The 22,933-nt window shown below is 37.4% G+C and overlaps 1 protein-coding gene across 1 annotated transcript in view; it reads right to left on the bottom strand.

The window, feature by feature from the left end:
• NEK11 (NIMA related kinase 11) overlaps window positions 1-22,933 on the bottom strand; it is an 87,921-nt gene that overhangs the window by 54,220 nt on the left and 10,768 nt on the right. Inside the window, exons 2-5 of the mRNA XM_009813487.2 lie at window positions 16,018-16,183; window positions 11,033-11,151; window positions 4,914-4,978; window positions 4,281-4,407 (exon numbers count right to left, since the gene is read on the bottom strand). Of these exons, the coding sequence (XP_009811789.2) occupies window positions 4,281-4,407; window positions 4,914-4,978; window positions 11,033-11,151; window positions 16,018-16,183 (477 nt within the window). The remainder of the gene's footprint in view (window positions 1-4,280; window positions 4,408-4,913; window positions 4,979-11,032; window positions 11,152-16,017; window positions 16,184-22,933) is intronic.

The raw sequence follows: 22,933 nt of genomic DNA, 5'->3' as shown, positions 1-22,933 counted from the left end.
TGGGATGGGCAAGAGTGATGCTCAGTCCCCAGTATGAAAAAAGAAGGACTCATTGGGAGCCCTCGTGCCAAGGAAATCCCAGTTTTCTGGAACAAAAGACATCTCTGGGGAAGATTCAAGAGCACCCTTTAGCTTTAGGACCATTTGCAGGAGTTATCATTGACCTATTTAGCAAGTCTGACTTTCTAGGCTGCATGAAGATAATGGAAAATATCCCTGTTGTTCAGAAAACCTCAGATAAAACGTTAGCACGCACCTAATGCATTAGTGAGTAGTCACAACTGCCCTGAATGCACTAAATACCTGCTTTTAGTTTACTCTTCCCTGGAAAGAAATGTTTTCATATTGTTTGAATAGTTCTGGGAGTTAAGAGGATGACGATTCTTCTCAGACTAATGTCACAAAGCCCAAGTCTGTTTGGGCTGGAGTGATGATTTTTAGTCACTGTGTGGACTGAAATAAAAGCTGATTAATATTGTTACTTGTAATGTTTCATATAATCCCCCTGGATCTCTGACTGCTTTCCTAATAACATTGCAGATGGGTGTCCCTCTGCATTTGTTGGTGCTGGGAGACCTCTTCTGCCATGATTCTTCAACAGTCTTAGTTGGATGACTTTGATGTAATCTGGGTAGATTCTGATCCACTATTTCCTACCAACAATATTTAAAAAAAAAAACCCTCCCAAATAACAAAATAAAAACCACACGTGCCTTGTAAAACAAAAGAACTAATAAGCTAAATCAGCCTAAGGCCGAAGGATCTAATATATACACCTAGCACATGTGATTTAACACAGGGGATGAGTCCTACTTGTGTCCCTGTAAGTACAGAGATGGCCAGGCATTTTCCAGGGAAAGAGTGTGTCACTGGAACATGAACTTAGGTTAAACAAGAAGTTTGAAGGCTTTGTCAGTCACAGAGGTTTGATGAAACTTTTGCCTGGAAAGGTTTGAAGACAACCCAGCTGCTCCTCCTGGACATCAGAGGTTCAGCCCAAGGTCTCTGCTCTGTCTGATTCAGTCCAGAAATGCCAACTTTGGTCCCTCACACCACCGGGGACCATCTTAGCCGCCCGGCTACTGGCTATTTCACACGGCTCCCTCTGCGTTCTGTTTTCTATAAATTATAAAATACTCTCTGTCCCAGAGAAACAGATTGCAATCATGTCCCACCACATGACTTCACCTCTTCTGACCATAAGAAGTGCCTTAAAATGACACATAACAGTCTTCAGTTTGCTTGACACGTGAATACAGTGCCACAGCGCTGGTGGCATGGGAACGCCGGCCAACCCCCAACACCAGCGCCAGCCCCACCACGCAGTGCGTAAGGCCAGGAAGGGTCATTGGGACCCCGCACCGCAGCGCCTCTGGGTCACGCCGTGCTGGTGTAAAAGAGAGCCCCAACTGCCAAATGTACGCGCACACATCACCGGCTAATCCCCGACCTGTCCTGGCCTCTTGGACTAGGCACTGTCTCAGCTCGGATGCCGGTGCTGCACTGACTCTTCTCCATCTGCCGGCTCGTTGGGGGGAAGCACCGAAGGGCAGAGGGGTCGGTGAACTGCTGAACCCAGACCGGCTCCCCGAGGGAGCTCCTCGCCTGGGAAGGAGGAAACCCCAGACCGTGTCATCTGCAAAGGCTTTCACTTACTGCCTGGCCAGGCCAGGCTCAGGGGCGGTAAGGAAAACGTGTGCCAGTTTTAATTTGCCTCCTGTGAATTAAGTCTTGGCATAAAACATGCAATAGCAAAGAACTCCAGCCTTGTAATTTTAACCGAGGACAAACATAAATGCTGCAGCTTCTCTGGCCTAATGGCAGAACTTCTTCTGTACGTAAAATCTGTAAAACACGAGGCTTTTTCCATCTATTGACCTTGGGTTATAAAGGACGATACCTCTTGCAACGGCTGCTGCACTGTGAATATTCAAGCCAGTTTTGAAAAGCCAGTTGCAGAACATTTCAGTGAACCTGAAAAGCACAACGTCTTTAGAGCACATCATTAATGCAGCGTAAATTAAGGCCTTTCCAATGAACAATGATTAACTGGACTGAACAGTGAGAGGACCATGATAACTTAGTGAGATAGCAATAACTACCTTTTGTAGAAGATATTTTACATTTTCTTACATTTAACATGGGAACGCTTGTAATTCTGAATTTTTGTGTGTAATATTTTGAGTCCTGCTAGAGATCAGAAGGACAAGTCTGAAGAGAGAATGTCACTTCAGGTGTGCATAAAAGACTTGGGCAACTTCTTGACGAGAAACTAAACCTCCTGCAAAGCGTCACAAGGATTTAATCTCCCCTGGAGCCTCCAGGGTGAGCTCCCCTGGATGCTCAGGGACCTCTTGTCTTTTGGCCCCTGCTAAATGGGGCAAGTGCAAAAAAAATCAAAAACAGAATCATTATTAAAAGATTAAACAAAGAGATGAAATGACAAAAGTATCAATCAAACATGTGAGTCATGGTAGCTGAGAAGTCCTGATCAAAAGAGAGTTTCTCGGCTCAGAAAGAGAAGGGTCTTGTGGGCTGGGGGTCTAGTGAGTCAGGGCACACCTCCTCCTTAGTGTCCCTACAGTGAGGGCCAAGAAGCTCACTGACAGTTCCACCCTCAGATGAGTGCTCTTGGTACTGCTTTGGAAAGATTACAAAATGCATAATGTATAGCAAAAAGCTAGTGAGTTTGCGGGGGGGGGGGGGGGCGGGGGCGGGGGGGGACGACACGGGACGAATGGACGACGGGGACACGGACTTTTTTCTGCTATTTTGTAAAATTTAAAAGGGTGATCAACATATCATCTATAAAAATATTGGACCAAACTCTGCTTTCATTTACTCTGTACAACTTCAATGACTTATATGGATTGACACTTGTAACCACAAATGGAACTTAAACATGTGTTTTACATTCCATTTCAATGCCAATAAATTATTCTTTACAATAAAAGACTACAAAAGGCAGGTTTCCCTGTCTGTTCACTTGTTTTGACATATTTTGAAATATTCTCTCAATGTATTTTTATTGACTACATGTATTAACTGGTATTTGTTTTGATACAGATGAACAAGAGAGAATCTGACATCAAATCCATCTCAGTTCAGCTACACAGTCCATGAGATGAGATTGCTGACACATCCATTGACTGGATTGAACACGTTAACTGTGAAAAATGATTGCTACCAGTTGAAAGTACAGATGACTGTTCTCAACTTTTAGAATCATATCCTGCAGTCACAAGTATATTTCGAAAAGGCAGAACTGAGCAGAAGGTACAGTAAATTATCAAGTAAACAAACTACATTCCAGTGGCCAAATGTTTACAAAGGAAATCTCCTGATTTGAAATATTCATAAAAAAGGAACCTTCAGATATGCATACCTACAGAAAGAAACACCTCTTAAAAGAAGAAACAGAGCCCATTTTATATAAAAATACTATGACAGAATTAAAAAACACAATAGTTTTAACTATCATCTTAAAACACAAGATGGTTTAGGACACACATATAAACAAGACAGATATTTTCCCCGTTGCCAAAAATCATTATGCATCTTAGCTTGCAAGAATACCTGCACACCTAAAGGTTTCCTAAAGTCTTTTAACAGATCTCAGCTTCTCAACTTGATTCTCTAATCATCACCTCAGAAGTCTTGATCTAAAGAATTTGTACCATCTAAGTGCAGAACTGACACTTTTCTTTCTGCCTTTGAGACTTTTCCAAAACAGAGTCCCTTTTTGCTTCTGTCCTAACACTCCAGTTATTCTCATTTTCAACTCCCCTTCCAAGTACCTTCTTCCTTTTTGCATTTGCCAGTGTTTTTCAATGCAGTTCCTAAGAAGGTCCTTCTACTTCCCTCTCAGCCAGGGATCACTCTTTCCTTGCCCACTTGGAAGTTTCACAGAAGGTTGGTTCTTTCTTTCTCATATTGAGATAGATGAATGGAAAAAGATTTCCCCCTTCCTAGCAAAACCTGAACTTGGTCTACAATCATCCCGTGTCATGGCAGAGACTGAACCTGAATCTTACTCTCCTTTGAAGGCCAAGATAACCCAGAATAATAGCAAACTACATGCTGCTTAATACAAAGAGCAAACCTTCAAATTGCAACATATGATACAAATGTCCTCGAATAGTTTTAATGGAGTAGAGTGAGGCCCCCACTGAGAGCGCCATTTAAAAAAAAAAAAAAAAAAAGTAGTTTCTAAACAACATCAAATGCTGACCTAGAAAATAAATGCCTAAACCAACCAAAATACCATGCTGACTACTTACCAAATGTCAGATTTTGTGTTATATCCCTGGTGCTTCAGTGCTTCTGGGCTCATGTAGTATGGTGTCCCAGTAAACGTAGTTGCCAGATCACATGAACCCATCAGAAGACGAGAGACTCCAAAGTCCCCTAAAAGTGACAACAGAAACAATAATCTATTCATATAAATCTATATCTATTAATATAAACTCTTTGTGTTTCTTGTTAGACATGATACAAGGGCTGTATGACCAAAAAAACTGACAGTGTTTTAAAATATGGAAAAAACAATTTTCTGTAATTCTTAAAAATAAAAACACCACAAAATCATAGAACTATAGAATGATGTAGGTTTGAAGAGGCCTTACAAGGTCATCTGATTCAAACCCCCAGCTCAAAGCAAGGCCAACTTCAAAGTTACATGAGGCTGCTCAGGTCCAGGTCCAGGTCCAGCCAAGCTTGGAGCATCCTCAAGGCTGGAGATTTCACTGCCTCTCCGGGCCCCTGTTCCTGTGTCTGACTGTCAAATAAATGTTTGACCACAAATCAAAACACTGTATCAGACATGACTTTATTTAAATCTCCTTATTGACAAAATGTCTGCTGGACTGTTCTGTCATACTGAAATATACCTTTAAAAAGTATGAAAATCTCACCAATTTTAAGAAGATTATTTTTCAAAAATATATTCTTGGCTTTCAAATCTCTGTGAAGTATCCGCCTGGAATATAAAAGAAAATTCAACCTCATCCAACTCGAAGCACTCACAGTCACGTATCAAGTATCTCAAGTATTTAACTTCATTCCTTGTTAGGAAGGCCAGCCCACTATTGCTACAATCTAACCCTGTAAGTGATAATGCACAGATGATGACATTAAGGAGCTTCATATAAACACAGAGGTGCATTCACAGACACCCACATGCAGGATGAGAGCCTAAGCAGCCAGGATAATAAAAATGCACCCAGAGATCCCAGCTTGAGAATACAGATACAGGCTTAACATGACCTGCAGAGGAAGGGAGAAAGGCAAGTTTTCCTATCTGATTCTTCTTAAAAGCATTACATCTTATTTTCTGGCAGGAGAATGACATGTCTCGCAACAGAATAAGGGATGAGAAAAACAGCAATAAGAGATTCTCAAAGCTCAGGGAACTCTCCTTCAGAGAAAATGTATTACTTGAAAGACAAATATGTATATAGATTAGGCTAGTAGTTCAAATTTTTACAGTAATGGTGTGAAAGATAAAAGAACTTTACAAAGGCAGAGATCAAAAGGAAAAGAAAAAGAACAACTAGCTTTTACAGACTTTTTTCCTGCAAAGACTGAAACAACATCATAAGCTACACACCATGTGGGAACAAACAGCATCTTCTCAATTTCTTGAAATCTTAATGTGTGACAGTGATTCCCCAGCCCCTTAGGAAAATAAAATATCTTTACAGTGTACAAAACAAGTTCTCAATTAATGCTTGTTAATAACGCTTCCAAAAGGGTTTCCTACAACCTCAACTAAACTAGAACGCATCCACTTTTAAGTAGCTTGATAACACACAGTATTAGTTATCAACTCTGTTCAGGAGGAGGTTAGAATAGCGTTTGGTACATACTGGCTACAGAAATTGTATTTGCTAATACAAATACAGTAGTCATTCAAATACAGTAGTCATTCAGAGCAGGTAGAGCAAGCAACTGATGCTTTAAGATTCTTGAGATGTGGGCAGGAATAACAAAATATAGTAATGGATTTTAATTGTTCTTGAGCAATCCTCAAGGATTATCTCAAATTTTATTGAATTATTAAAGCCTTATGCATTGAGATACTGAAATGATTTCCAAAGTAGTTTCCATATTATGACTAGAAAATACGTATTCTGCAGCACAATTTAAATAGGCAATTTACTCCACAACTCATTTGAAAATAATTTTTGCAAGAAGAGAAAAAAATTATTAAATTCAATATACTCAGTTCACAAATGGGAAAAAGATGTGAAAAATAAATACTAGAAGACATTGTAGTATGCACAGAAACTGAGCATGAAAAAGAAACGTTTCTATTTTTATGGGACATAAAGAAAAGAGTTCTTTATGCTTCTTACAGCAATCTTTCCAGTTTTTGTCCTGAATGTAATGCTTGTAGAGAAAGGTTTGCACATTGGGAAAAATGTAAGTTTTATTCAGAGTGCCTCTACTGATGTTTACAAATAATTTGTTCTCTATTTGGCAACTTTCTTGAGCAATACATGTACACTCATCATACATTAAATCAGTAAGGAAATTAAGCTAAGGTGATATTCATTATTATTTCAAAAGCCTATATTTACACACAGTTTTATATAAATCTTGCTCTGTTAATTTAGATTCATAAAGTCTTTCCTTACCATTCATCACACAGAGCCTTTGAAAGAACTTGACTTCACTGAGTTAGATTTTCTTACATATTGTTGTTGAGCATTGGTGGGTTTTAACCATTTTTTATTATTATTACTTTGTGGAAATACAACCACAGACTCTTTGAACCTAAAAGTTTCCTGGATATCTGATTTGAACAACGGGTATCTTGAAGTACAAACACTATGCAGAAAGCTTTCAGTAGCATATTATTTGAAAAGGAGATGAAGAGAAGGTATTTGGGTCACATTAGTTTGAATTAGAATGTAATGCTAATATAAGCTTGCAAAATGTTATGCACATTTTTTGCATTACCAATAATTATAAGATGCTTTTATATATTAATATGACAAAGAAATACTTGGGGTGATTCTTTGGAACTTCCCATGATGATGTCTCTCGATGCAAGCCACCTTATTCTGCCAGGATATGACAGAAGATAAATAAGTTTCAAGCTGAAACCTTAAGTGAAACAACTACTTTAATTCTAGTAAGAAATAAATATTGAGCCTGCACTGTAAATCCAGTTTAAGAAAGAGTGTGACTTTTTGTTGTAGCAAGAGACAGACCTATAAAGGTAACATGAATTAACTGTGCTCCAGCAAAACTTAATCTACCTTGACAGTCAGTGAAGTGGTTATTGATATTTTGGGTAGAAATTAACACTTAAGGATAGTTTCAAATTTGGGCTATAAATATACCCATACGCATGTTCTATAGAGTACCTGCTTGCTGTCTCAGTCATAAAAAAGCAGCACGAAGCATTGAGCAGTGGGAAGCTTCCTTTAATAAAGGTTCCTCTGCAACATACCAGCAAGTGAAGCTGATGGAAGCTGAAGTAGTTTACTGCTGTGAAATACTCAGCAATTAATTTCTCTTTCCTCTATCTGAAGAACTATTTAGAGCAGTAAGAGGTCCTGGGTAAGTCTGAATGCTGTACTAGGGAAGACAACGTGAAATCCAGATAAAGTACTTGGACAAAGCCTGCTATCCTGTAGATTGGAATCATCAGATTTGTTTGCATAAACGGTAACCTCATAAAAATCTCTGGGTTGGCATATTGTTCATAAAGATTAGCAAAGTGATGGATAACATAATGGTTAGCTTTATTCAAATTGAGGTTAAATGAATCAATGGCCTCATTACCTGATTGCTGTGGGATCAACTTTGTGCACTGATGTGCGACAGGCTACGAGTATGCCAGAGAGACTGGATGATGGTTTCATGCTAACTGTCTCCATCTAGATAAGACCACTGAACTACGTTGCCTCTCCTTTACTTCTTTCTCTGGTTATATCAATGAAAGATGAGGACTGAATTTATTTAATTCTAGATAAATTAGCTTTCAAGTTTAAAATTTTAAAAATCCATCCAATTATGCAAAATAGCCAGTAGATAGCATAATGACCACAAGATGTTCATGCCCCCTTTGGGATTTATGAAGCATAAGTAAAAGACAGGAATATCTAATCTGTATAATCTTTATTATCACAGGAAAAGAAAAACAATCTGAGGCAGCGAAAAAGTCCTGTTTTATAATAAGTTTCCAGCATTAGAGTTTTCAAAAAGTGCAGAAGTTCAACTAAAGCTGTGCAAGAAGCACAACCAAGTCAATAGTCTATATCTAAAACCAGCAATAATAAGTTTTGCTGCTCTGGAATAAAAACTCCCATCCACAGCAGCTGGATTTTCTAAGGAATGGCAGGAGGAAGTCCAACCCAGAGGTAGTGAACACTTCAAACTTCTAACTCTAGGGAAAAGTTTTCTTTGCATTAGAAAATAGTTCAAACATATATTACAGCTTTTTTCCATATCAGTAGAGAAGAAATCATGTATTACTCCTCTATACATAAACAGAGGGCTGTTATTATGTTTCAGTAATTCAAATTAATTTCTGTAAGTACTTTTAAATTCTTTTAAGCCTAACCTTTTCCATTTGAGCTATTGTTTGACTCTAATAAGATAAAGATTTTATTTTCTAATGTGCATACAGTCAAATAACACATAATACAATACAGGAAATGCAAATAAAAATAAAACTGTCAAGTCATTTGCGTGTGTCTGGAGAGGTGCTATTAAATAGCTATGACTCAAAGAGAGAAAATGAAATGCTGCTTGCAAAATCAAATTGCTGCTTTCACTGGAGAATTAAACGACTTTTCAGGAAACCAAACAATTTAATATACATATTTACCAAAGAAAGTTTATTTATAAGATTTTTTTTTTAAAGATTTATTTGAGAACAAGTAGAAGATGAGAAAAATAGAAGAGTAGACAAAAGGAACATATGGGAAAACAAAAGATAAAAGAGCCATGAGGAAATAGAAAAAAAGAAAGACAAAAAGAATAACTTACACAATAGAATAGAATAGTTCAGTTGGAAGGGACCTACAATGCAATGTTATTATTATTCTGCATTAGTCTGCACAATGCATCCTCTAAAAATATACATTAAAGAAAGGATTTCACCAAAAGTGGACATTCCAGATTACCAAAAGTTTTAATGATAAATTGTTAAATTGGAGTTCGAGAAGGGAAAAAAAAAAACCCAAACCCCACACTGCTAGTTTAGTTAAACGGTCAGGACTTTTATTTCCATCTCCCTCTGTCCTTTTAGCCTGAGGTGAATGCTGAAGAGCACAGCATCCCAAGAGAGCTCCCTTCGCTGTGCTCCCATCATTGCAGTCTGTGGGGGCGGCACTTCATGTACAAGCCCCGGATAAATTGGTATTTAGGAACAAAAATGCTCTTGCATCCTGGATAGCAATTCACTCTGCCCTTTTCCCTCTACAGTCTGACACTGTAGGTGCAAAAACTCATTAGGCATCTATCAGTTTAGGTCAAACGTATCCCACATACTTAACTTCAGGTCAACTCAGAAATGGTTGTTCTTGGTGACAGGTGACTATCTCTACCTACTACTCTGTTGCAACTCAAGTTCAGGCATCAAATTTGGCCTAAGCCCTGCTGTGAAAGATATTTGAAACAGCTGTATCAATTTGGTGCTTTTACCTTCAACCCAGTGCATAATAATCTTGTTTTCTGAGCACTCACACAGGATAGAAGACTATGAATTCCAGTTTACATTTGGCTTGAAAAAACCTGAATTCTCATCTCCAGGTTCTGGGTGTAACCTACTCTTCAAACATAAACATCATCTCCTCCCTGCTGTATTAATAATTTAGGCCATTATTTTAGGCAGATTATCTCCTCTCCCCAAAACATGCAGTTGATTACAAACATCCTCAGCTCTGCTAAGACAGTCATTGCAGCAATGACATTCTTAGTCTAAAAGTTCGATAGGAATAATAGTCCAAATAGTTCAGCTTGGCAGGATGAAAAATCTTGGACTTTTGGGCTACAATGGTCTTTAGAAAGGATTCTCTGTCTTGTTCATTAACATGACATTTCAGAGCTGTCAACAGGCAAAAGCAACGGGGAGGAGACGAAGAAAAGAAGAAGATGCTGAAAGCCAGGTTAACTTTGGCTGGCTCGCTGTTTCTGAAAAGCTGCTAGGAAAGGGGCCTGGTATTCCCATTTGCTCTGCCATTCCTCCAGCTCTTGATGCAGGCGGCAGCGTGCTGGATCTTCTGCTCCTGGCTCAGCACAGCACTCTGTCTCCCTCATACTATGCTAAATAGTCCCACCTACCCCAAAGGTGACAGCACTGGATGACATGGGAAGGGGACCAGACAGGGCTCATGCACATGTCCAGTACACTGGCAACGAGGGAACTGTTTAAACCACTGAAGTCAGCCTGCCTAAATCCCATTGCAGGCAAGAACTACACCCATGGAGATGACCAGGTAGGTATTCACCTGTATCTACCCCTGCTCAAACCAAGTGTGATCTCCACACATCACTGTCTGGATGACCTGCAGTAATTTTTTAAGTTAATCTTTAATGTGCTGTTAAAAGTAATACCTGTTTTCAAAGAATGTATGTATGTAACTTCACTGATTTTAGTGGTAGTATATCAAGCATATGCATTGGATTCTTCACATTAAATATCTGCAAGAGATCCTTGTTGACTCCCCTTGAAAAAGCTGATTTTGTTTTAACCTTATAATCCATTTTCTTCTAACAATATTGAACTATTTCTGTTGTACTATATTTTGCACTTGGCTCTTAGAAAAAGTGTGTCTACTGCTGAGAGACATCTACCACTGCACGCTAAAAGATATAATAACACAATATTCTTGCAGGATAGATAATTAATTACACTTTAGGTATACGACACCTACTACAGCAGTTTGGTGAACAGGACTTTATACGAATACAGGACAATCCATATGGTTTCGTTTCTGTTTGAATATCTACAACTAGTCAGTAAGTCTACTCACTCCCCTCCAGAGCTAAATGCTCTCATATTAAATGATTGTACCTTTCATGCATATAGTTGACTCCGAGTAACAGCTGTATAAACCAGTCTGTTATTTGTCTTTGAGTGAATATCTTCCCAGATTCTTTGTACTCTTGAATTTTAAAGTCTAGATCTCCACCCTGAAAAATATCACAACACATTTGTACATTTAAAGTAAGTTTTTAAAATGTCTTATCCTTCATCAAAGTACAGGATTCCACTTTCTTAGACCTTCAGGCTTCCTACCACACAGTCTGTAAAGTTAACGCTTGCACATGAATTCTGAAGTCTCCCACCACCAAAAGCATACACAACTGAGGATCAAAATGAGATCAAGCAGTCTGGCTGCATAGGGAAAGTAGGTCAGTTTTCTCTTAGTGTTACAAAATATCATCAAAGTTTTTCAACTGTTCTCACTTCATGTCACCCAACTTTAGACATGTGCGTCTAAGCTGGTCACCTCTAACTCCCTTTATAGTTAACACAAAGGAACAGGCACCTGTATAATGCAATTACCTCTGCCATCTAGCTGTCTACCTAAGGAAGGGATGGATCATGTCGTAGAAATGCTGTTTCTCTGCAAAGGTTTATGATGAGGGCCTACATTGATTGGCTAATAAGTGAACACCTAAATCAAGTAAAATTAATCTGCCTCAATAGGTTCAAATAAGTTTATAAATTTGGGAAAAGCATTTCCACTTAAGTCAAACATTGCACAGTCAAGAGTCACTCTCATTTATTATGCTGAATTAACCATGTCAGCAAAGAAACCATGCTGTTCTTTTAAGAATTAAAATACAGTCTCTTTAATTATGATACTTTGTCCCTCTTCCAAACCCACTTTTGCCAGAAACAAAGCAGAATTAAAGCTTCAAGAATCTGTAAGCATGTGTTACTGTAAATACTTCATTAAAACGACAATTGATCTTGAAGTAACACTAGAAATGGAGCAATATGACACACAGTAGGCAGTGAAAATAAACCACAAATTACATACAGAAAAAAGACTACTTGAAAACTCTAAGTCAGACATTTGGAAAAATCAGTTGAATAGCAGCATGATAAAAGAGTTTTTTTGAGGAGACTTATATGAAAACTGTTCTTCTTGCTAAAAAATAGGCAGATGGTTGTCAGATGGTTGTTTATCCAGTTTATAAAATAAATGGATTTTGTCTACAAGAATACACATTAGTGGCAAGCACTGTGTTGAGGTAACTAATCCCAGAGCAAAGGTACTGTGAGTCTCATTGTACTCTAGTGACTAAGTAACTTAGATCAGGACAGCTTATTCTCCATAAATCATTACTTTTGCATTATAGGTTCTGCATAAAATGAGAAGTTTTATGTGCCATATACAAGAAAATAGTTTAACCTGTACAACTGTGCCTGTACCACCATTTCCCATCATCAACCCTTCCCTCCTCTGCACTGTTGACTCTCAACATTTTATCTCTTCAGCATTTCTTGTTTTTCTGTTCCCCACACCACAGTGCTTCATACTGCTGCTACAAAATAAGGAGGTTCTGTCCTTGAAGATCCATACATTCCTGTCCTGTACTTTGACATGAATTTACAGTAATTTCTGTGGTCCCTGAGGTTCTAAGTTACAAAATTCAAGGGTGCGTTAAAAAAAAGAAAACATGTTTTGTCATATATGAAAAATGTGTTCCCTGACAATGTCCTGCAATTTTTACTTGAAATGTCTGAATCATGTCATTCACTAGGGAGGGGAATATGGCTTCAGCTCTCCATCTGCCTCCCCGCTGCAGTCCATAGAGAAGCTCTTCTGGGAACTTGGAGCTCTTAGCAGCTGCTCCCCCTTTGCAACTCCAAATGTTCAACAGCTTCCCCCTGGTTGCTTGCAGCAGAGCAGAGGAAGGAAAGAAAAAATGTTGCTGGGTACTGTGCTGCATAGCAACCAGATGGGCTGCCGGAGCCTACTCACGCACCTCGAAAATAATGACTCACCTATTCCAGATGGCTGCCCCAGACCATCCAGCGCCAACTGTAGCAACAGCCCAAGACTCTGGGGCTGTTCAAACATGTGTCAGCTGGCTACTGGCCACAAGAGACTATGTACTATCCAGGTGAGGATAGATGAAGCGCAGCAGGCTTCAATTGCCATTTCTCCTTGTCCCAGTCACACATTGCCATGAAAAACGGAAAGAAAAGAAGCGTAGGACCTACAGAGTTAGGCTGGTGGGTACTCTCTTAAGTTGGGGGACATTTCCTTCAAAAGGTCTAAGGAGAACAAAAGCAGTTGAATAAAGTACTACATGTGCCCTCAAGTAACTGCATGGATTTTTACGCTCAAGCAGAGAAGACAGGTTTCAATGTCCTACAAATAATTTAACCTTGATTTTGTGTCTAAAAAAGGAAAACAAAAACACATCATAAAAGATTTGCTGAAATACTGCTGCCATGAAACTCTGAAGAAGTTTGTTAACCCAGTTTTGCATTTTGGAAGGTCAGTATAACGAAGTTCATAAGAAATTTAACAAATTAAGTACATAGGGAGTTTCCAAGCTGCAGTTTCTATTTAAATGTCAAGAGTATCAAATACACAGTATCTTATTTAAAACAGCTTAGCATGTAGAGCTGATAATGTGAACAGGCACTGATTGCTTTAGTTATTTTCCTTTTGTTCAAATTTCCTTAGAGTATCTATACTCATATCACAGCCAAGACCACAGTGAAGAGACAGAAATAATTGTTTGGGGGAAAGTACAACTAGTTCTGGTTTATGATGTATTAAAATGATGCAACTTTTAAAGTAACTTCGTTGTAAAAACTGTATTTTACTGAAGTCCAATTTATGTTACAAAATGAAATCCAAAGATCACGAAGGCATTTTTGTTTGAAATCTGACTTATCTGACAATGTTTATATTGCCCTTAAGATTTTGATTCAGGAAATCTTCCAAAGGAGCTCAACAAGAAGATCAAAACAGAACACATATACTTCTTTTCTATAATTTTGATTGAATTCAGTTATAATAAAAGATGTCGCACTGAGCAATGGAGACCAATGTTCTTTTGTTCACAGGACAGGTATAGCATGGGGCAGCTGCATTGTAGGTTCATTCTATGCTACTCATTCAAGAATGAACAAAGTACTGTAGCTAATGAATAAGTCACAGTACTTTGGAGAAAACAGAATAAGGCTCAGAGGGTAGTTCTGTTTCCATGCCAACTTAATGTTTATTCTTTGAGTCTGCCCAAGAGTACCAATTACTGCCAGTCTGGTAATTATTCAATGCACGAGAAACTGAATGTACTAGCCTTCCAAACAAGAAGCAGGTAGCAATACATTTTCCTCATTCTCAATTTATGTGCGATTTAAACAGGCATCTTTTAGGTAAAAAGATCCAAATCCCACCACATACAAAGGCAGGTTATAGATAAGTAAATACGAAAGTATACCTTCAGGAAATACTCCCACTAAAATAGAGAAGAAACTTCATAGCACTATGCAAAACCTTGCTTTGTACTTTCCTTGTCTGAACATTTGATTAAATACATCATAATTGCTTAAATGCGATGATACCACATAGTACATCCTTTTCGGAAAGAGTTGGAAGCACAGCCTAGTGGATCCACTGTCATTCTGGCCTGACCTAGCGGACTCAAAACTGAAAAGATTCAGATGCATAGCCAATGTATCCATTTCCTCCTCCTTTATTTGCCTTGCTCTAATACATTCTCATGTGTTTGAGTACATGGCACCTGGATCCTAGGGTAACTTTGCACCGAAATGTTTTCACGCAGGGTAGTTTACACTGCCTGAATAAAAAAATTTCCAAGGGGTGCTGCAGCAGCTTGTGATTGCTATGGTGATTGTTATCACGCTCTTTTTTTATTCACCTATAACTTTATTCCAGATTAAAAAAAAAAAAAAAGAAAAAAAAAAAGAAAAAAGCAGTGGACCAAAGCCCCTAATCCAGCTCTATAATTCTGCTGAAAGAGGCTCCTATATTCCTACAGGTTTAACTGATCTGGTGTTGGGCAACTTTCTACCACTACTAGAGAGAAAATGAATCGAATCTTAGTGTGTGGGAATATCCGGGCCGTTAGAATAATCCTTCAGTTCTGAGCTCTGTGTTTCCACAGAGAGTTGGCAATACCAACTTTCCATCAAGCCGCAGCTGTCAGACATTCAGATAATGACGCAAAAAGCTTCTGCATGGGTGTTAAAATAACATGTGAACAAATATTCAGATTGCATAACAGAATTGAACATTTCAGATTTCATTCTTAAAAATCCCAGCAATAAATAGGCTTTTAACTGTCATCAAAGAAAGCTTCTAAGGAAGCAATGACTGGTAGGAATAGTACTTCTTTAATTACTCACACCAAAGCTGAATGCTTGAAGAAATGTGATTAGTTAATACAAGTCTGACTGGTGGACAGGTAACCCAGTAGTCCAGGGTCATTAGCTTCCAAAGCATTTCAAATGTCTAGAGGAGCACAACTGAGAAGTCTGCTTCACAGTTGCATGAAAAGATCACTGTATGTATAACATTATTTAATACAAAGTAGGCACTTGTTTCATATAAACTCTTTAAAAGATGGCTTAAATATGTTTAAACACTTACTTCAAAGCTTCATTTACATCAGATTTCATACTGTGCCCCTGTACTCCCACTTTCATCCTCTCCTACCTATCAGTAGTACATATGTGGTAAAACTTTCTGAGTTCACCCACAGATGTAGAAATGTGTCTGCATTTAATTCTTTCTTGTAATACTGATTATAGTGAATTAAATGAACTTGCGTTTAAAATTTCCTCTTCTCTGGTTTGTTTGTCTATGAGCCACAATTCTCACGTGAGCAGGTAACATTGCTTATTTGAAATATGCGTAACAAGTAGCAGGTGATACCACAAGTAAGAAATAAGAGTGAAATTCAGACTAAAACATTGAAGAAAACTGGGCTAGATTTCTTTTAAGACCCTATTTTAATACACACATTCTGTCAAATTTCTTCAAAATAATCTACAAGTCTCACCTCACAGTATTCAGTGATAATGCAGAAACTATCTTGCTCCACAAAGCTTGCATAAAATTTGACAATGGCTGGATGGTCTAATTTGGAGAGTAGTTGTGCTTCCAGATTTGCTTCAACTGTTTCATTAGGCTTTAGGTCTCCAACAGAGATTTCCTTTAGAACTTTTCTAGAGGAAAAGAAGAAATCTTCATATTAATAAAAATAGAAAACTAGAAAATAACATAATATTTAAAAACCCATCATAATTTCTTCAAATGCAAAATAATAACATTAACCAAGTACTTGGCAACATGATATGATGAGGTAAATATGGGTGAACAAAGAGAATACATTAAAATGCAAATAAATATGCTAGTTACCATAGAGATTAAGCAACATTTTAAAAATACTATTTTGAAGTATTTTTCCCACCAACTCCCTACTGCACTGTTTTCTTCATGACATGTTTTCAGTGCTATGGATTAGTGTATAATAATAAACATAAATAAAAAAATCAAATCTAAGTGATTTCAAACCCACTCAGAGCATATGCTCAAGAATCATACATGAAATAAGGAGTAGCAAGAAATAGTTTGGTTTTGCTGCTTCTGACAAAGTCTCTCCATGGAGGCATAAGAAAAAAAAACACACAGAGTGTAGTATTTCTGTGACTGTTTTTCTGGTGATAAAATCAGGACACCAATTTTTTTTCTAAAGATCAGCCTGCCCTTCACCTGAACACTGAAGTGGAAAGTGCAAATCTGGATTTCTGGCTGAAACCTAATTCTACTGTTTCAAAGAACTCTAAATTTGTTTTGGGAGGCCCTAAACCCCCTAAGGCTGAAGAATTAAAGGGATTTTTCATATTCTTGAATGTTAACATGCAAATGTGCCATAGCAGAATTTGTGATTTGGACTTAGGTCTACATGGTAACTGGGGTTGGGGAGTTTATGGACAACTTGTCCTGGAAAAAGCCCTTTAGTTCAGGACACTATGAGGAAGGATACTTTGCTGGGATCTTCCTGGCTAAATTTTTTAAAAAGGCATACATCACACAAAGGCATGTCATTTCCATCTACTTTACCAGCTGCTGAAGAATGAATCATTGGTCTGTGTCTGAAGGAACCGTTTGAGGCTATTGGAGAATATCATGGTATTTTACTGAAACAGTGATGAATTTCCAGTAACTTTTGAATACATGGAAGGTAAGTTAAGTTCCACACTGAAGGTATGTCTTCACAGTGCTTTTAGTAATTTCCCACTCAATACTGCATGGTTGTAAAGTCACAGTAGTTAAACACGACAGCGATCAAACCACAGTAATTCACTTGATTTCAGGAAAAAAAAAAAAGCTGTACTTCTTCATAAGAAAATGTCTTCCTAAATCTCAACCATCAGTTTCTGACTAACAATGCATGAATTTTTACATAAACTTACCTAATCCCCCATCTGGCAGTGTGATGAAAAAAACGTGCCATTTGATTTGTCTGCATCTCTACAGACAAGCTTCATACTACAAAGACAGGTAATACCTACTGCAATCTTCTCATCTTCAGTTGACCTAGGGACATTATTCCTTCCTTCATATAGATTGTGTCACAGGACTGACAAACAGAAAGAGTCCTTTTTAAACACCGCTTAATACAAGTTTCTTGTATACCCAAGACAGCAATAAAAGCCTGATGTGTTGATGTGTAGGGATAACTTGTCATCTTAGTCACTCAGTGATTTTGATGCTGTCGTCAGCTGTCAGACAAGACAGCAGGTGTTTTTCTTATTAAAATTCATTCCCAGAAGAACAAATCAGTAAAATGTACTTTTTTAAATAAGGTATTTGTTTTCTGCAACATGATGTTAATTCATATCCAGAACTGGAAGTCATTTGCATCTAGAAAGAAAACTTTTGTGATGCAATCAAGATTAAGCATATCTGCATGCCACTGGTATATGTGTGTACTGTTTCTGTATTTAGATAAGGTTTGATTTTACTGAGTTTAAGATGACAACCAGACTTTGCATTTTCTGCAAAGCTTTTTATGTCTACTTTAGTAAATGTGCTTAAAAATGAAAAATACAAATTTTAAAAACTCTACATTAAGTATTGACAAAGAAGTTATGTCAGGGTCTCAGAAGTCTCACAGAGAAAATGAAGACTAGTCTCCAGGTTAAAAGTGTCTCTTTTCTGGTAACTTTAGAAGAAAAACAATGAAGCTAAAAGGCTTCAGTCAGAATTTCATCTATGTAAATTAACTATACTTTTCAATACAGAAAGCAGTTGGAGTGCTTAAGTTCACTCTACCCCATTTCTGTATTTATACAGGTAACTTCTACCCTAATGGGCAACTAAAATGGGGACTTCCTGTGATTTACAGGACTCCTAAGATCACCAGGGATGCCAAATCTGAGTTATGTCAAATAGGCTGATAGATCCATAAGCTGATAGTCTTTCTGCCTATCAAAAAAAGGAAAAGGTTAGTAACCATAAGAAAACAACGAACTTTTCTCAGCGAAACAATCCTGACTGCATTTCCCCCTCTACCAAGAGAATCCAGCTCTACACTTCAAAGGAGACAAAGTGTTTCTGTTTATATGATCCAACCTGCATTTTAAGGTTGGCTTATAATACAGAGTAAGTTATCACTGCTCATAATTCAGCCATTGTACTTGTGTATCATCTGCTGAAAATCTGCAAGCATTGAACATATAGTTAGGTAACACAAAGTATTTTAAACAAACTTTTTGAAGCATGTGACATGAACGTTTATTATGGATATTGAGAATAACAGACTCTCCTGTTAAGATTTTGTCAAGACTCTATCTGGAGTATACAGGTCCATCTGAAAGTCAAGGTTTTTCTTCATAAAAACTGCCCCTATATTTGCTGCCACTTAGGCTCAAGTATTAAGCAGGACTTAAAAGGTCCAAAACTAAGAAATCACAGATTTATTGCATGAACTAAGAAATAATAGATTTAGGTGGCACATACCAAAAAAAGATAAAACCACTAAAATGTGTGGATGCCCTCCAAATACAATACTTAAAACTACCCCTTTTGTTATAATGCTAAAGAAATACTTAAAACTACCCCTTTTGTTATAATGCTAAAGAGATGTACTAATTTAAATTTATTTATTATTATAAATTCCACTTAATTTAGAATATAGGCACATAAGCAGATCATAGAATCATAGAACCTATGTGGGGGGAAAAAACCCTAGCCTTGCAATTTAATAGCGCAAAGACACTTTGAACTTGGTCTTGAACCGACCATAACTGGAAGAGTCCTGTAGTGAAAGCATTTGCATCTCAAGAGTAAAAAGCGCTGGCTATCACTGTTTACATTCATCCTGGAGGAAGCTGGATCTGGTACAGGTAACAGCATCCATCCCCTCAGGGTGGGAAAATAACATAAGAAATAAGCCCACTCCCCACAATACGGAAAGCAGCTGCCCTGCCTCCGCAGTGCCCACACCTTGGCAGGCTCACAGACCTTCCCCGGGAACAAGCTCTGGCTATCATCAGCAAAACCTTGCTGGTTTGCTTTGTCACGTTTTGAAATGCAGCCAGGCCAGCACACCGTGTCTGAAAGTGCAATAACGTGGAGCAAATGGGGATAAACAGAGCAAGACTTAAAACAAGAGAAAAACAAGCATGAAGGTGGAATCTTCCAGGATACAGACACACAGTGGGAATCCCTTTCTGAGCTTTACTAGTGACTGACAATATGCCACACCAGTGTTTATCTCAGTCTATTTGCACTGATCTAAAATTAAATGTTTTACAACCCATCTGGTATTTGTTTACATTGATGACACGCTTTATTATTATATAATTTGGTTTATTGGATCAGACGCAATTCTTAAAAGACAGCCTTTCTCAAAACACACTCCATTTATTGAGTAAACTGCAATATGAATTATTGACCAGGAACATTTGCTTGTTGATAATGAAGTAAAAGAAATGTAACTCTTAATGTCAAGAATAAATAGGTCTGAAAATACCACAGAAAAGGTGGGTAGGTGTGCTCTAGGAATATATGATCAAAATTTGAAGTTTTAATTAAACAGAAAGTTCATTTTACACAGGTAGTTGTTCAGTTAATTGCAGCCTGTGATTAGCAAGACCCGCTAGCAGGTAACCAGTGTGCAAAGCTGGGAACTTATCATTCCATACAGTTTATATTTCCGAGTCATCAATATGGAGAGTTGCGGTGTAACCCATAACCGGGTATTGTATTTCTATCCACTCTGACCTTTGTAGGACTACCTCTTCACCCTGGTAACTCCTCGGTACAAGCACAATTGTATTGCAATTCTGTAAGAATGTATCACCCCGTACCAGCTCTGTAATTGGATCTGAAATTGGTCATAAACAATAAAATTAAAAGGACTGCCTGTCTAATTAATGGTGACTTAAATTCTATTTATCATAAGGCAAACAGAGAAAGTATGGTACTACAAATGGGGACCAAAATGAAGAGAAAACAACACTCACGCACAAGCCCTGTCTGCACAACAGCTTCCACAATACTAAAACTGTTTGGGAAATTCAGTAACAGGGACACCATCTGCATACAGACAAGATGAAGTCACCCACCATTACTGCTTCTCAGTCAGTTGCTTTCTAGAATATTGCACAGTTGATGAGATTCGCATGTTACAGCCAACAGCATAGTTCTAAAATCATAATTCTAGATTTCTGTTAACTTCCACACTGAACATATTATATTACTGGAATCTATTTTTTGATACATAGTCCTGCCTATCCCCAACTTAAACTATCCTTTCTGTACAGTTTACATCTGGATATTACATGATCCCTTTGATTTGACATTCTACTGTGCACGAGGTACCCCTCATGTAAAGTTACTTGCCCGCTGTCAGGTGTTAACAGTTTCCTCACGTTTCCTTTCAGACCTCTCATGTTTGCACTTTTGCACATCCAGCGTTTATTTGCAATTAAGATACTCTACTGATTTTATATGGCACCCTATTGCCTGGAATCTACATCCCTCACTTAGGTTGGTCTTCTAGTTCCATTGTAATGTTCATCTCATCCTTACCCATCATACATACAGCTACCCTATTACTAATAATTTTAAGAGATTTCTCTGCCTGGTGTCAGTGACTGGCTTTCCTGCAGTTTACAGCTTAATATCAAAAATTCAGATAATCATTCTTTACATTTTATCCATTGTATTTGGAGTTCCATTATCTGCATGCTCAGATAATTTAAAGACATTCTTCTATCAGGGAAATAAGGAGCTGGTGAGACCACGAAATTCAAAAAGTCAGCATACACAAATCAGTCCTACCTAGAACAAATACTTGGTTTTAGTTAAGGAAAGAAACACTCACAGCAAATTAAGAGCACTTGATTTCTGTGGGAAAAATCAAGATTACCACACTTCCAATGAAAAACAAATGATGAGTGCTTGTTTGTTATTCCTACTTACATATGTATGTTTACTCATTAGCCAAAACATTTCAAGCCTAAGTATTACTACACAACTTCTTAAATCAAATGTTGGCCTCCTTTTACCATTCCCATGGCCGTTACTGATTTATTACTTGAGCAATAAACCCATTTCAAACATAAGTATTGCTGCACAACTCCTTAAATCAAATGCTGGGCTTCTTTTGTCATCCCCATGGACACTAACGATTTATTAGTAAAGCCATAACAGTCGTCAATGATTGGTTTTTACTATCCTCCAAAATAGCTTATTCATGCTGATCACAAACATTCACAAACATCGAGAACTAGTCCCTAAGTTAGCCACTAAGAATTCGATCACTATATGAGCACTGTAATATCCGTAGATGGATTAAATATAACTTCATTTTCTGAATAAGCACTTTAAAGAATTTAACAACGCTTAAATATCTTTGAATGGTGATGAGATTTCATAAATTTACAAGTGAAATGGATGATTCACTTTTCATTTCCATCAGCAAGTCACAATTACACCACCTACAAACATTTTTCAAGATGCCTAATTTTCAAATGCTCTAACATATGCACTAACACTGAACAGTTCAGCTCACAATGTAAACAGTTTATGGGTATTTGAAAATCAACAGTTCCTAATTAGTATCCCAAAGCAATGAGAATATATTTTCTGGGACAAGATCATGAAAGAGAACACTGTTCAAATAAAGTAGCTTCAAGGAATACAGCTTATATAATTTTCTTCTGCACTGAGCAAAATCTCGTATATACAAAGGGGCATACTTCAAATTATTTTTGGTCAACCATATGTGCCAACGTTGGGAGGAAAAAAAAAAATCTATAATTATAAAGTAATGCAGAGTACTTGTGTTATCCTCCACAGAACTGAACAAGCCATATTACTACTGCACAAAAGCATCCATTATTATTATTTATTTAGGTATTCAAATATATTTATTTTTAGTAACTCTTTGGGACATTTTGTGTTGTCATCTACACTGATTAAAATTACAAAATAAAAGTGGGCATTGATTAATAAAGGAAGACCTTCCCTCTAAAGCCATGGTTTTGAAACCTAGAATTTTTTTCATTGACTGAGATGAAAAAATAAAATGTAATTACATTTATAGTCTCTTCATATGTTTCGGCTCTAAATCAAATACTAACAGACTGTGATTGAACTGAAGAAATTTGTGCTTACTCAGGAAAACTATTAAAAATTATTATGGGGTACAGACTAAATAGCTGTGAATGTACTTTTTTTTTTAGCAATACTTTATCTCTACATGTTGCATTATCACCATCTACTGTTCATTCATTCTTTTTCTACAGCCTAGTCTTGTTTAAGAATGTAATTAAATGTCATGCTGCCACTATCCTAAATGGAATTTGAGAGAGAAAAGCAACAAAGACTAAATAATTTGTTTATTCTCTGTATCTTTGAAGACTTAATTCCATCAAACTTCAAATCATTTAAACCAGGCA

This window comes from Gavia stellata, chromosome 6 (assembly GCF_030936135.1).
Source record: "Gavia stellata isolate bGavSte3 chromosome 6, bGavSte3.hap2, whole genome shotgun sequence".
NCBI classification, from domain to species: domain Eukaryota; kingdom Metazoa; phylum Chordata; class Aves; order Gaviiformes; family Gaviidae; genus Gavia; species Gavia stellata.
Note: the sequence above shows the minus strand (reverse complement) of the source record. Positions and strands in the feature narration are given on the sequence as shown.